The following is a 15,210-nucleotide window of genomic DNA, read 5'->3' on the forward strand; positions in this document are numbered from 1 at the left end:
CTGCCGACTTTTTGGTTAGCAGCCATAGGTCTTAACCACTGTGCCAGTAGGGTTTCCTTCTAATGAACAGAGGCAGACAACAAACCAAGTAACCAAACAGATGTATGATATGATGACAGGCTATGATAAGTGCTTGGAAGAAAAGTAAAGTAGTTAAAAGGGACAGAGTTATAGGGGATGCTATTTTCAGCCGGGGGGGCTTGCACCTTCTCAGGTTTCAGCTCAAATGCCACCTCCTCACAGAGGCCACCTTCTGCTCAAATCAACCTGTTTTGTTTATAGCACTCTCTCTCTCTCAAATGATCTTATCTATTTCTTTTCTTGTTTATTATCTGTCTTTCTTCAGTAGAATGTCAGCTGCTTGAGGGCAGCGACTTTGTCCGCTTTGGTCACTGCTGTATCCCCAGCGCATACAAGAGTCTGACATCACTGAATGAACGAACGAAGACATCAACTAACCCCTGTGCTTGACGACAGCTGGCTTACACAGAAGAGGCACCTGGACCAGCAGATACAGACAAAAATACACGACAGACTCGGGTCACCCACAGACTTGGGGAGGCCCAGAAGTGGAGGACCACCTGCGCCAGCGCCCGAGATGCCTGGAGGATGGGGAGCGCGAGTCGGGGATGGAGCATCCCCAGGGAGGGGGACTGAGCCTCTGGGGGGCGAGCCCCGCCCCGCCCTGTATCCCCAGCAGCCAATGGGCGCGCAGTCCTCCCGGCGCCCCCTGGGACGTGTAGTCCGGGCACGGGCGCCCTCGGGCGCCGTTGCGCGCCCCTGGACTCCACGTCCCGTCGTGCGCCTGGAGGCGCGGGGATTGGCCGAGCCCCGCCCCCGTCCCGCCCCGCTCGGCTCGCGCCGCAGCCCCAAGAATGAATGAAATCGTAGCGCGCTGGGCGGCGGAGCCGGCGGCGCAGGCCGGGCTGGGCCCGCGCGCGGCGGGAGCGGCGCCCCGGGCCGGAGGCGGCCCCGCCGAGCGGGCCATGGCCACCGCCATTCAGAACCCGCTCAAGTCGTGAGTCCCCGCAGCCACCCCCGCCCCCGCCCGGAACCCTCCCAGGAGCTCTTCCCCCACCCTCGCTGGGGAGGGGTCGCAGCGCGCAGACCGCGGTTCGAGGCCCCCCCAGCACGTCCCCTGCCCCTGGGGGCCCGGCGCCCCCTGTCGCCCCCTGAGTTACGGGCGGGAGCCCCTTCGGGGCCGCGGGGGCGCCTCTTCTTTGTCGCTGTCAGTGAAGGAATGTGGCGCGGGCTGGGGGCGGGGGGCGGAGGCCGAGTTTCCCCACCCAGGGAGTTAGGGGCTTCCCCCTCCTCCACCATCTGTCTGGGGCCCCCCGGCTTGGGTCCCGACCTCGGTCTCCGGGGTCTCCACCGTTCTCTTTCCCCTCATCAAGGCGCCTTTCTCTCTTTCCTCCCTCCTTCTCCCGGGTCCCGGGCTCAAGCGGCTGCAGGGTGGGGGCTGAGGCTTCGGGGGTCCCCGGTTAGATCCCCGCTGCATCCCCCTTTTCCTCTCCGGGTCTTAGGCCTGGCCCAGGACCAAGAAGCCCCGACACTAAGGTCAGCTTAGACCGGAGGATCCCTTCCCCTCCTCGCCCATACACATCTAAAGGGAGCCTCCGGAGGGGGTGCTGGGAGCGCCCTCGCCCTCCGGGGATCCCTTCCCTTCCTCCCTGCCCGCGTCACTGCTTGCAGCGTTAGGTTTCTCCTGTGCCCAACGCCGTGGAGCCGGACGCCTGGGTCCGCGCCTAGCTCCCTCTCGTCCCTACCCCTCCTTGCCATTGCTCGCTCTCTCCGCCTCTCCTCTTCCCTCTTCGGGATCCCGGACTCCCGGGTCCCGGCATTCCCCCCTACCCGCGCCCCTTCCCCAGGCGGTGACAGCGGGCTCGGAGTGACAGGCGCGGCCGCTCCCGTCCTCCCTCTCTGGCAGGCGGGCGCAGCACTCCCCTCCCCCTCCTCGGCCTGGGAGGAGGCGGGGGGCGAGCTCCCGCGGCGCCGCACAAAGGGGCCGGGACGACCTCCCCCACCCTTCCCCCAACCCCGCGCTCGCCTCCTTGACCTTGAGCAATGAGTGCAGTGGGCGGGGGCGGGGCGGGGGGCGGGAGGAGAGGAGAGGGAGTGACCCCGAGAAGGGTGGCGCGTGGTGGCTGGATCAAAGGGCTCCCAGTCGCTTCTGGCAGGGGGAAGTTGGGAGTGGAGGGTGCGTAGGGGGTGGGAGCTTATAGGCACAAGCCGTCAAGTGTGGCTTGGTGAGGGCCAAGAGGGCTTGAAGGGGGTGTATGGGGCCGGGGTCAGTGTGCTATGGTGTGTGCTTCCTTTCCACCCACACCTGCACACACAGGCAGATGCCTCTCCTACGAGGGACACCCTTACACTAGTTGGGAACAGGGTTCCCGTGCCTGGTGGTGGATTACAGGCATCCTGGCTTCTGCGGGTGCCTGGTGGCCAGAGTGTGTGAGGCGGGCGTGCCAGCATCCCTCTCCGCTCTCCCCTTCCCAGGGGTCTGCACGGGTGAGGGTAGGGACTCTCTCCTGAAACAATATGAGAGTCAAATCTCCTTGGGAGCAGGGGGCTGGAGAGCGAAGCCCTCGGGAGTTCAAACCCCAGCTTGAGCCATTAATGCCCTCCCCGCCTCCAGCCTCAGTTTTACCATCCGTGAATTGGGGCGCATAATAGTTCTTTTGGAGCCCTGGTGGCGCAGTGGTTAAGTGTTTGGCTGCCGACCAAAAGTTGGCAGTTTGAATTCACCAGCCACTCCTTGGAAAACCTGTGGGACAGTTCTACTCTGACCTATAGAGTCATTATGAGTTGGAATCCACTCAAAGGCAACCGGTTTTTTCTTTTTGGTTTTATAGTTCTTTTTAACTCATGGGGCTGCTGTGAGGCTTAAATAAGGTGGTATTTATGAGCACTCAGTATAGCACCTGACCCCAGCTAAGTGTATGATTATTAGGGGTGATATCAATACTGGTTTCTATTGCGTCCAGCTCCCATACAGGACACAGAGGGTTGGGGAGGGGAGGACTGTTTTTGGACAGGGGAGGGACTGTGGTGTTCAAGTGTGTAGGAGAGCACGTGGGAGGGGTCTTTGGAGGTGACTTAGGGTATGGAAGGGGAGACGTCTTTCCAAGTGGCAGCCTGGCTCTGTAGGTTCAGATCCTGTTGGTGCACCTCTGGAGAGGTGATGGGTGTCTACGTGCGCAGGCTCCCCTGACTCAAACTGATGCAAGGTTTCTCATGTGAGGTGAGGGTGAGCTGGGTGTCTGAGATTGGAGGTGTGGGGGAGCCAGCGTGAGAGGGCATGCTGGTGATCTGTGCAGGGGGTGAGAGGTGAGAGAGGAAGGTGGTGGCAAGGGCTCCCTCTGAGGGGGCAGGGCTCACTGTGGAGAAGGTATCTGGGGTAGCCACTAGAGGGGCCTGGAGGCCTGAGTGAGTGTGGAGGTGGGGTGCCAGCATCTCTCACTTACTTCCCTTGTCACCTACTCTGGGTTAGGTGTGGAGCAGAGACCCCAATTGGGGTTATGTGGGAGGGAGGAGCAGTTTGTGGAAAGGATCTAAGAGGAGAGGTGCAGGGGTGTGTGTGGAGAAGTGATGGTGGGAGGGGGCATCAGGTTACAAAAGAGGCGAAGGCTAGAGTGCCTCCCCCTGTCTGCAGGAGTGCCCCCTGGGGGATGAGTGTGTTCGTGGGCATGTAGGACCACCACTTTTTCATCCCTGCAGCGGCTCCCTGGACACAAACTCTGAACCAGGCGGGCAGTGGGTGTGCGTTTGAGCGTGTGTGTGTGTGTGTGTGTGTGTAGAGGCTTGGCACGTGTGTGTGACCAGGTGGGTCAGTTCACTTTCTGGGAGTTCCTCAGGGTGGAATCTCTGTGAGTGACAGTGGGAGGCAGAAGGGTGTAAGGCCCACGTGAGGATGGGTGTCTGGATGAATGCACCGTTTTCTCAGTCCCACCTTCAAACAGCCACCAGGGACTGAGGGTTGTGTTATTACAGGTTTGTAACTTCTCTCATTTGGAAGATGGGGACATTAATAGTATGGCCCCAGAAGGTTGTTATGAGGTCAAATGAGTTAACCTCTGTAAAACACTTAGGACTGTGTCTAGTGTTACAGTCGCTGCTCAGGAAATGTGTTCTTTCAACAAATATTTACTGAGCATCTACTCTGCCTGGCAGTATTCTTTCTAATAATGATTAGTTTTTGCCAGTTTATATCTTAGCACATATCAGATCCTCCGTGAAATGGGTGCATTTATCGAGCACTTACTACATGCCTAACCAAAAAACCAACCAGCTGCCACTGGTCAATTCTGACTCACGGCAACCCCATGTGTGTCTGAGTAGAGTTGTGCTCCCTAGGTTCTTTCATGGCTGATTTTCAGAAGTAGATTGCCAAGCCTTTCTTCCGAGGCACCTCTGGGTGGACTGAAACCACCAACCTGTTGGTTAGCAGCCGAGCACATAAACCATATGCACACTCAGGGCCTCTGCTACCTTTTACAACACTTTGCCTGTATTTACTTATTTTCCCCCATGTTTATTCATTTAATCCTCACATCCGGCCAAGGAGGCATCACTCTCATTTTACAGATAAAGAAACTGAGGCTCAGAAAATTTAAGTCATTCGCAAGGTCATGTGGCCAACAAGTGGCAGAGCCAGGATTTGAACCCAGGAGGTGCGGCTGCCGTCCAGCCTGTGGAAGGGGCTGCGTGGGGTGGGGTGGGTGAGTGTGGTTGGGGTGAGAGACAATCCCGAGTGGGGTGGGATAGGGATCCTTGGAGCTAGAAGGGACGGGGGGGGCAGTGTCACGTGTGTGACAGCGGCCGTACGCAGGCTGGGGGAAGTCTGTGTGGGCACCTGTAAGGTGCCCCTAAGTCTCTTGGTATGATATCTGTGTGTGAGCATAAATGTACGTGAGTGCAGCTGTGTGAGTCCGTGCGAAGGTGTGTAGGCGGGAGTGTATGAGTGTGTGAGCCTATGTGTGAATGCATGTGCAAACTGTGCGGTGCGGGTGTGATCCAGGTGTGCGTATGTGAGCGCAGGCATGTCAGCCCAGGCTGTGTGTACGAGCCAGGATGCGTGTAAGCCGGTGAGTGCCTCTCCGCCGCCGGGTGGGTCGACCCCGGGCCTGGACTACAACTCCCAGCATGGCCGGGCGGGCCCGCCCCTCCGCCGTGATTGGCGGTGGCCCCCGTCCTCCCACCCCCCGGGAATGAATGGATGGGCGGCCTCGGCGCCCGCCCGAGCGCTGGGAGGACCGACCCGGCGGGGACCTGCTGGGGGCAGGACCCGGGGAGCAAGATGGCCACGGTCATCCCCGGCCCCCTGAGGTGGTGCGGGCCGGCGGGCGGCGGGCAGGGCGCGCGGGCAGGTCTGCGCGGGCGCGCGCGTGCGGCGGCCGGGCCCCGGCGGTGGGGTGCCGGGGGGCTGTCACCGTGCGCGGGCTGCGCGGGGGCGCGAGGCGTGCGATCTTGGGTCTCCGGCAGGGACGGAGTCGGGGGCGCTGCTCCTGGCGGCCCGGAGCGGGTGGGGGCCTCGGGGTCCTCCTCGGGGAAGGGGGTCGCCGTCCCCGCCCCACGACCCTGGGGTGGAGAGGAGGGCGAAGCGGCCGGGGGGCGCGGGGGCCTTGGGGAACTCGAGTGAAGTCCACACCACCTTTGTCTTCGGACGTGGAGCGTGTGTGACTTGTCCATGTTCTGGGTTTTCTGATATTGTGTGACTTCTTTTATTCTACACTAGGTATCTTTGGCTGTTTGGGTCTTGGAGTGTGTGTGCATGTCGTTTGGAACTGTACGTTGTTTGTGCTGTGTCGTTGGAGATGGAGGGATGTGTGTATTTGCGTGTAAGTTTTTGTGTCAATTGGTGTGGGTTTGTGTGTTTCAATGTTGTCCATTGTGTATGTGTGTATCTTTGTGTGTTTGGCTATGTAGTGTTTGAGACATCGGTTTCTATGTTATGTATTTTTGTGAATGTGTGTGCGGATCCTGTGTGGACCTGTGGGGTTTCTTTATGTTGTGTCTCTGGGTATTGTCTGTGTGGTTTGTGTTGTGTTGTGTGAAAGTGTCTATGTGGATTGTTTCTACAGTTGGTGTCTTTGACATTTGTGTATCTCTGCCTGTCTTTGGATGCATGAGAGTGTGTTCTATCTGTTTTCACATTGTGGGTCTTTGTGTGGGTCCTGCGTGGGTGATTTGTGTAGCCTGTCTTTAGATATGTGATGTATATTTGTGCATGAATGTGTGTGATCTGTCTTGTCTACACTGGGTGACTTGGAATATTTGTATTGTGTGTATGTGTGTGTACATATGTGTGTGCACATATGTGTGATATTTGCCTGTTTCTCTTTTGTGAGTCTTAGGATATGCCTCTCTTTGTGTGTGAATCCTGTGTGACTATGTGTGATTGGTTTGTGGTACGTCTTTGGATACGTGCATGTGTGGATGGGTCCCCGGCGCGTTTGGTCTACTTCTGCATTGTGTGTATCTCCTCCTTAGCAGAAAACCTCCTTGAGTCCCAGCTGGGGGTCCCTTGACCCTGTTCCCTCCCCTCGCCCTGGGTCTAGCAGGATCCAGGAGGAGAGAGGCGAGGTTGGAGGGGTCAGCCCACCCATCCTGGACCCCGGGCGGGCGGGCGGGGCTGGGAGCCGGGTGCTGCGCAGCTCCTCGGGCCTGCCCTTGCTGACAGCTGCCCGCCCGCTCACTCGCCCCCGTAGCCTAGGCGAGGACTTCTACCGCGAGGCCATCGAGCACTGCCGCAGCTACAACGCGCGCCTGTGCGCCGAGCGCAGCTTGCGCCTGCCCTTCCTCGACTCGCAGACCGGCGTGGCCCAGAACAACTGCTACATTTGGATGGAGAAGACCCACCGCGGGCCCGGTACCCGGCGGGAGGGTGGGGCGGGCCGGGCCGGGGCGGGCTGGGCTCCTAGGCCGCGTTCTTACGGTGCCTCTGGCTCCAGGTCTGGCCCCCGGACAGATCTACACGTACCCTGCCCGCTGCTGGAGGAAGAAACGGAGACTCAACATCCTGGAAGACCCCCGACTCCGGCCCTGCGAGTACAAGATCGGTGGGTGGAGATGCAACCCTATGCCTGCTGTGGTCCACCTCAGTGCCCCCAGCACGTGCTGTTAGTGTGTGTTGATCCCACATAAAGCATCGGCCTTATCTCCCTTCTAGTGAGTGTCTGAGCCACTGGCCATGTGTCTACATTTTCCTACAGTTCTCCCCCAGTGACTGAGCTTCTGGCTGTATCTCCACCCGTGTGGGCCTGGGTGTATTCAAGGGCATGGTGATACCTATTACCACGGGTGTCTAGGTGTCTGGGGTGCCTGGCTGTATCTCCTCCTGTGTGGGCCTGGGTGTATTCAAGGGCATGGTGGTACCTATTACCACGTGTGTCTAGGTGTCTGGGGTGCCTGGCTATATCTCCACCCATGTGGGCCTGGGTGTATTCAAGGGCATGGTGATACCTATTACCACGGGTGTCTAGGTGTCTGGGGTGCCTGGCTGTATCTCCTCCTGTGTGGGCCTGGGTGTATTCAAGGGCATGGTGGTACCTATTACCACGTGTGTCTAGGTGTCTGGAGTGCCTGGCTGTATCTCCACCCACGAGCTGAGATGTACCAGGATGTGGGTGCCCGAGTGCACTTGACTCTTTAGCACCCTGTCTTGTGACTGGATGTATCAGAATGCCTGTTCTGCCTGTATGCCTCTGGCTGTATTAGAAGATCTGGCTGTAACTCTTTCCATATGTAGCTGGGTGTATCAGAGTGGCTGTGTCTCCTCCCCAGGTGTATTTTTCCTGAGGGTGTCTGACTGTAGCAGGGTGTCTGGCTGTCTCTTCCCATGAGTACCTGGGAAAGCCCCTTTCCTTTAGGGTCTGGTGTATTAGGGTGTTTCTGCCCGGGTGTTTCTGGCCCATCAGAGAGTATCTGGCCTCACTGATTCTTGAATGTGTCAGGATTACCAGAGTGAGTGGCTGTTTCCTTGGCCCTGTCCAGGTGTATCCCAGAGTCTGTGTGTGCCCAGGTGAACTGGAGTGTCCAACTGGTTGGGTCTCTTCCCTGTGTCAGCTGCCTCCGAGGGCTGTCTGATTCTCCCCTGTATATGTCCGTGTGTAGCCTATGTGAGTGTCTGCTAGGTGTATCATAGGGTCTGGCTGTGTCTTCCCATGTGGGTCTGTGTGTGTCTGAGGGTCCAACTGCATCTCTTTCTGAGTATCTCTGAGTGGATCCAAGGTCTGGATATGTCCCCCCTGTGTGTCCAAGTACATCTGAGGGTCTGTTTGTGTCTCTGTGTGTCCAGCTATCATGTGTTCAAGTGTATCCATGGTCTGGCTGGTCTCCTCTGTGTAGGTCTGGGGGTGTCTGCAGATCTGACTGTATCTTTCCCGACAATCTCTGGGTATATCCAAGGGTCTGGCCATGTCTCTCCCTGAGTATGTTCGAGTGGATCTGCTGTCTTCCCCAGGTTGCAGCACCCTTCCAGTGTGTGTGGCTCAATCCTTGTATCTGTTGCTGGTTGAGTATGGGAAAGCCTCTTGACCTCCCCATGTTCCTGTTCCCAGACTGTGAGGCGCCCCTGAAGAAGGAGGGTGGCCTCCCTGAAGGGCCGGTCCTCGAGGCTCTGCTGTGCGCTGAGACGGGGGAGAAGAAGATTGAGCTGAAGGAGGAGGAGGCTATTATGGACTGTCAGGTAGGACCACCCCCAGGGCCCCTCCTGCTCTGGCCCATCGCATTCCTGCTTTCAAGCTTCCTGGGCTCCCTCAGGCCTCGTGTTTCCCAAGCCTCCATGCTCCCACACCCCTTCTCCTTTTGGAAGACCTCTTGTCTCTCCCAGAGCCCCTCCTCAAAACAGGACATGGACTCCCCCCTCTCTTGACCCCAATTTTCCTTCCCTTGATGCCCAGAAACAGCAGCTGCTGGAGTTTCCACACGACCTCGAGGTGGAAGACTTGGAGGACGACATTCCCAGGAGGAAAAACAGGGCCAAAGGAAAGGTATCACCCCAGAGCTTCTCCCCGGCACCCCGCCCATCACTATCAGATCCTGTTTATTGAGAACATACGATGCTCAGACCCTGCCCTCGAGATCGGCCTAATTTAATCCCCACAGAAAGCCCAAGGTGTAGGAATTTTATATCCATTTTAGAGAGGAGGAAACTGAGGCTCAGGTAGATTGAGCCGTTTTACCAACAGACATTGTGCTGTGGGTGAGAACTAGCTTCCAGCTACACTGTAGATAAGGAAACAGTCTCAGAGGGGCTGAGGGAGTTACTAGAGGCCTGCAGCTGGGAGGTGGCACAGCTGCCTGGGCGACAAAAGCTCTTTCCGTTTGCTCGCTTTCTTGCCCCCTCACTCCCAACTCTGCCCCCAGGCATACGGCATCGGGGGTCTCCGGAAACGCCAGGACACCGCTTCCCTGGAGGATCGAGACAAGCCGTATGTCTGTGATAGTGAGTCCTTCTGAAGAGGGGGAAAGAGAGAGAGAGTGGGGCCCAGGGACCTCTCCCCTCCTGGCCCCTCCCTCCTATCCTGGACCCGGGTTGGGGGATGCTCAGGCCTTTGGCAGAAGGGGGAGGCTGTGATCCGGAGGCCAGGGTGGAGGCAGCCTGGGTGGGGAGGGGCTGACCAGCCCTCCCCGCTCTCCAGTCTGTGGGAAACGGTATAAGAACCGGCCTGGGCTCAGCTACCACTACACCCACACCCACCTGGCTGAGGAGGAGGGGGAGGAGAACGCCGAGCGCCACGCCCTGCCCTTCCACCGGAAAAACAACCATAAACGTGAGCAGGCAGGCCAGGTGGGGCGGCAGGAAGGGGGGGCCGGGAAGTGGGGGCCGAGGAGCCTGGGGGAGGTGGGGGGGCAGGCATGGAAGACATTTCTGGAAAATCTCCAGCTCCGCGGTCCCCTCCCCCCACCAACCATGGGGATGCTGGCTCTGGGGTTGCCATGGCAACCAACCATCTCTCCCGCGCTCCAGGCCGGGTGTAATATTTCTGGGTCTGATTTATTGTTTCAATTAGAGCTTGGGGAGGGGGGTGATAGATGGCTCCCCTCCCTCCCTGCCTCCCCTTCTCCCTCCTCTGCTTAGCTTTGGCCAAGGGGCAGGCTCTGTGGCCTGAGAGCCCTTGGCGTCCACCCATGCCAATCCCATGCCAACCCCAACTGCTGAGGGGTGGGGGAGGGGTGGGAGGATTTGGGGGAGGCTCAGCCAGGGGAGAAGCCCATCTTCCCACCCAGCTTTGGTAGGGAGAGGACGAATGTCTTCATCCCACCCCCAGCACACACCCAGGCGCCTCTGTGTTCTGAATTTTCCTTCACAGCGCCTGTTTCCCTCCCAGATCTTGGTCAGGGCATCTGCAGCATTTTTATCTAGTCAGCGGCGAGTTAGGGACGCCCGTCTGGTAGAAGTGTGTCTGAGCAGAGGCGGGGGGGGGCTCTTCTCAAAGCTGGCATTGTCGAGCTTTTGCCCAAGAAAGAGAGCATCAGCTGTCCTCGAAGAATTGGGGGGTCCTGATGGGTATTATTTGTTCCCCCAACTCTCTTGCTACTGGCTACAGCTCAGGGTAGCAACTCTCCCTCCCCACCTCCCCCATGCCTGGACCAAAGGGCCCACCTCTGGGGCTGAGGCTGGGGGCAGGGGTAGCCTTGCCTGTGGTGAGAGCCCCTCTCTCTGTCCCCCCACCTCAGAGTTTTACAAAGAATTGGCCTGGGTCCCTGAGGCACAGAGGAAACACACAGGTAGGGATGCCTCCCTGTGCCCCACTTCTGCAGCAGCCTTTGCCTGGGTGCCCCTGCCTGCCCCACGTCAGCCCCCGGCTGCTGTCTTTCAGCCAAGAAGGCGCCTGATGGCACTGTCATCCCCAACGGCTACTGTGACTTCTGCCTGGGTGGCTCCAAGAAGACAGGGTGTCCTGAGGACCTCATCTCCTGTGCTGACTGCGGACGATCAGGTGACATTTCTGGGGCCTGGGCTGGAGGGGACGTCCAGAAGCCGAGATCCCGAGGCTGGGAGGCAGGGAGCTAGAGCACTGCAGGCCACTGGGGTGACCAGACTGGGCGGGGCTGACTCGACTGCCAAGGACTGTGGGAAACCAAGTGGGATCAGTGGGGCCTTGGGAATAAAGGGATGCAGTTCTCATGGCATTGTGGGGAGTGGCATGTGGCTATCATGGCACTGGAGTGGTGAAAGATGGTTGCCAAGGTGCTTCCCGTAGAGTCCTGGTTAGCAGAATGTGGTTTCCCATGGTGGAATTGTGGGTAATGGACTGTGGTTGTTGCAACGCAGTGGGTAATGAATTGTGGTTGTCAGTGGTATTGTGGGTAGTGAAAGATGGTTGTCATGGTAATTTGGGAGAGTGGGATCTAGTCGTTATGGCATCCAGGGTGGTAGACTTTGGGCGTTGGGCTCTGCAGGTGGTGGATGTGGGCACTGGGTGCAGCAGGTGGTGGACTTTGGGTGTCTCTGCACTGGGCGAGCAGACTGATGAATGGAAAGGGCCACATGATATTGCTAGTAGCACTCTGGTTGCCGGGCGTCATGTGTAATGGGCGTTGGTTGCGTGGAGCCAAGGTGTGGAGAACTGGTGTGGAAGGTGGGCTGCCGTGGCATCGTGCCTGGGGGGATGTGGTGGCCATGTTACTGTGGTTAGCAGGATCTGTCTGCCACTCTCTTGGGGATAGCGGAACGTGGCTGCCTCAGCACAGCGGTTAACAAAATGTGGTTGCCACAGGATTGTGGGCGGGAGAACGAGGTTGCCACAGCACTGTGGTAATGGCCTGCGGCTGCTGTGGTATTCTGGGGAGCAGGGTGTGGTTGAAACGTGTCTGGGTGGGCGAGTGGGGTGGCTGCTGCACTGCGTTGCAGTTGGGTTACTGGACGCCAAGTGGGGTGTGGCTGTGGCCTTGTGGACTTGAGGTGTGGGGTCAGGCATGGGCCCCAGAAGCTCGTCTCAGCGTTGGGAGCCAGCAGTGAGGGCTTGGCAATCTCTCCTCCGGGGTATGACGACTCCCTAACTGCACCTTGCCCCCTCGGCCCCCAGGACACCCCTCGTGTTTACAGTTCACGGTGAACATGACAGCAGCCGTGCGGACTTACCGCTGGCAGTGCATCGAATGCAAGTCCTGCAGCCTGTGCGGCACCTCGGAGAACGACGTGAGTGTCCGCCCGCCTACCTGCCCCCAGCACACCCCAGTCATGCTCCCCACCTGGCACCTCTGCTCTTGCCAGCTGAGCCCCAATTCTTCCCTGGAGACCCTCCCTGGCGAACACTAGTAACGTGTATCGTTATCGTTGTTAGTGTCTGTTAGTTGACCCCGGCACTTTATACTCATCTCTCTGGCTCCTCCCAACCACCCTCTGAAGTAGGCACCCTTGTTCCCACCTCACAGAGAGGACACCAGCTACCTGCCCAAGGTCACCCCCCCACCCCGAACATGGTAGAGCTGGGATCAGAACCTACACCAGCTGCTTCTATAGCTGGTGTCAGGCCATCGGAGAGTCACTTGAAGTGTTGCAGACTCTTATAAAACCTAGACTCCAAATTTGCCAACTGGCAGTCCTCAGGGGTGTTTCTGCTTGGCCAGGTGGGGGCTTTACAAAGATTCCATGATGCAAAGACGTTCTCTGAGCCCCTTCTCTTGAAGGGGACCACCTTCCCCAGCCCCTTTTACCTAGCCCCTGCCCCCCACCGCGGTTTCTGGTGCCCGTGCCCCCAGGGTGCCAGCTGGGCGGGTCTCACCCCCCAGGACCAGCTGCTGTTTTGTGACGACTGCGATCGGGGTTACCACATGTACTGCCTAAGCCCCCCCATGGCGGAACCCCCAGAAGGTGAGGGAAGAGGCAGACATGCGGTGGGGGTGGGTGTTGGAAGGTGTCCTATGGATGGGAGGGGGCTGGGCAGCCCTCCCTGGGCCTGGACCTAACCTCCTCTCCTCCGGCCACCACACAGGAAGCTGGAGTTGTCACCTTTGTCTTCGGCACCTGAAAGAGAAGGCCTCTGCCTACATCACCCTCACCTAAGCCTGGCTCTGGCTCACCTGGACCTCTGGGGTGGTGCTGCCTACCTGCCTCTCCGATTCCCCTATTCTCTCCCACCCTTCATGCCCCGTGGTGGGCACAGGACAGGGAGATGCCCGAGAGGGGGCTGGGCCAGCCTGCCCTCTGTGCAAGTGGAATGTCTGCCCTGTGGGTCTGTGGGCCCCTCAGGCATCACTCCCTTCCTTCCTCCCTCCCCATCCCTTGGCAAATGGGCACCAGGGGCTTCTGCTCCCATCAAAGCCATACCCCGCCTCTGGGCGGGCACAGGGGGGTGGATGCCAGCCAGGGACATGGACAGAGCCTTTTTCTAAAGAAAAAGACAAAAAGTTAAAAAAAAAAAGAAAAAAAGAAATTAATATATACAAAGATTCCTATAAGGCCTCCTGGGTGAAGGGCCAGTGCTGAGAGCCACGGGGCACCGGTCTATGCCAACTTCCTGCCTGGCCCCTCTCCCCCCAGTTCTGGAGTCGCGGCCTCCTGTCCTCGTGTGCCCAGGGGGGTGGGCGTGCTGCCCCGCCCCTCGCCCTCCCGGTGCCCACCATGGATACTGCATGATGTGAACTGTGGTTTTGAACTCTGTTCCCGCCCCCTCCCCGAGCCCCACCCTGTGCCCACTCGTGAGCCTGCCCTGGCTGGCGGGTGGCGGCCTGTGGGGCAAGGCGGGCCCCTGCCCAGCGCCTGCTGGAATGAGAAGCACAGACCCCGCACTGGACTCATTTTTCCTCCTTCCTGGCCCCTCTGCCTCACCCTGCCAGGCTGGGGTGCCCCCTGCCACCTCGTTGGCCATTTGGGGGTGGCGAGGGGGTGTGGCTGTTTCTTGTGGTTGTGTGTGTTTGTTGTTTGGATTTAAAAAAAAGGGAAATTGAGACTGCAAGTGGGGGAGGTGGTGGGTTTGGGGGGACTCCCCGACTCCAGGCGCGCCCCCCCCTTGTACATGAGTCTCCTTTATTGCCTGCCTCTGCTGTGAATTAACTTGTTCTGTGTATTAAACTGGGCCTGACCCCTCTGCCCACGACCGCCTCCTTCTCCAGGCCCGTGTGGAGCGTCACCGCGCAGGGGAGACTGAGGGGCCTGGCTGGGGGAGAAGCAGCCAAGGTTAACAGCTGGAGCTGCCCCCCCAACCCCCCGCCTCTCGCTGGCTTTGTCCCAGCTCCTCTTTGCCTTGCTGGAAAGGAGGAGGAGGGGGGTGGGGTGGAGGGGGCTCCAGCCTAGCCAGCTGTGGTTGCCCTGGCAACAGACTGCTGCAGCTGCAGTGGGAGGCGGGGGGCTGGGGGCAGGGAAGGAAAAGGATGAAGAGAAGATGGGCCGGCCCCTCCCGGAGCCTGGGTGGGGAGCAGGCCGGCACCTCATCCAGGCCCGGCCTTCATCTGGGCGCCCTGTCCCGGATACACAGCAAAGAGCAGTGGGGGACGGGCGAGGAGAGAAAGACGTGAGAGGAGGGACGGAGGAAATGCAGAGACCCAGGAGGCGGGAGAGGCTGAGACCTGGGTGGGGTGGTGGGGACAGATACTGGGAGAGGAAAATGGGATTAGAAAGGAGACTGCAGGAAGAAAGTCCTGGAGAGAGAGAGAGAGACAGATGAGGAGAGCCAGGAGAGAGACGGGGACTTGGCGGGAGAGAGAGAGGAAGTAACAGTAATAAAAAAATAGCAGACACACTGGGAGAGGCAGAGGAGGAGGTAGGTTGATTTGGAGAGAAACAGAGCAGGATAGATGGATGCATTTAGGAAGAGAGAACCAGGGGAGACATTTGGGGAGAGAAAGAAAAAGGGTGAGGATCCCAGGACAGGGAGAGAAGTTGTCTTGAAGGGAGAGAACTAACGAAGAATTTAGGGTAACCAGAGTCAGTGGTATGAAAGGGACTCTAGAAGAGTGGGCGAGGAGTGCCTGAGAAGGATGGGAGGCAGAGGCTCAGGAGGGCCCGGGAGGGTGCCCGTGGGACAGAGAAGTGGAGGAGGCAAAGCTGAAAACTGGGGCATGATAGAGAAGGGACCAGCAGGGCACAGTTGAGGCGAGACCTGTGGCTGGCGTGTGAGTTGTGGGGTGTTGTAAGTTGCTGGCGTATTTCGCGGCTGCCAGGAGAGGATGTGAGAACAGTTTGTTCCACGGTTTCCCACCCCCAGTGCTGGGGAGGGAGGAGGGCGGACGGGAGCTGAGGACGGGCCTCGATGAGGGAGATGG

The 15,210-nt window shown here is 58.8% G+C and overlaps 1 protein-coding gene across 2 annotated transcripts; it reads left to right on the forward strand.

The window, feature by feature from the left end:
• Positions 1 to 986: 986 nt before the first annotated feature.
• On the forward strand, positions 987 to 13,627 carry DPF1 (double PHD fingers 1). Of its 2 annotated transcripts, none has more exons than XM_049900675.1 (11): positions 987 to 1,018; positions 6,708 to 6,868; positions 6,951 to 7,058; positions 8,559 to 8,686; positions 8,907 to 8,990; positions 9,367 to 9,445; positions 9,642 to 9,773; positions 10,824 to 10,943; positions 12,033 to 12,145; positions 12,739 to 12,820; positions 12,942 to 13,627. In XM_049900675.1, the coding sequence occupies exons 1-11, from the start codon at positions 987 to 989 to the stop codon at positions 13,010 to 13,012; spliced, it is 1,110 nt and encodes a 369-aa protein (XP_049756632.1). In that variant the 3' UTR covers positions 13,013 to 13,627. The 2 variants fall into 2 exon arrangements, with proteins under 2 accessions (XP_049756632.1, XP_049756631.1); XM_049900674.1 differs by lacking the exons at positions 987 to 1,018; positions 9,642 to 9,773 and adding exons at positions 5,282 to 5,325; positions 10,681 to 10,731 and having other exon boundaries at positions 8,901 to 8,990; positions 12,709 to 12,820.
• Positions 13,628 to 15,210: the final 1,583 nt, after the last annotated feature.

The sequence above is a fragment of the Elephas maximus genome, chromosome 11, assembly GCF_024166365.1.
Source record: "Elephas maximus indicus isolate mEleMax1 chromosome 11, mEleMax1 primary haplotype, whole genome shotgun sequence".
Lineage (NCBI taxonomy): Eukaryota > Metazoa > Chordata > Mammalia > Proboscidea > Elephantidae > Elephas > Elephas maximus.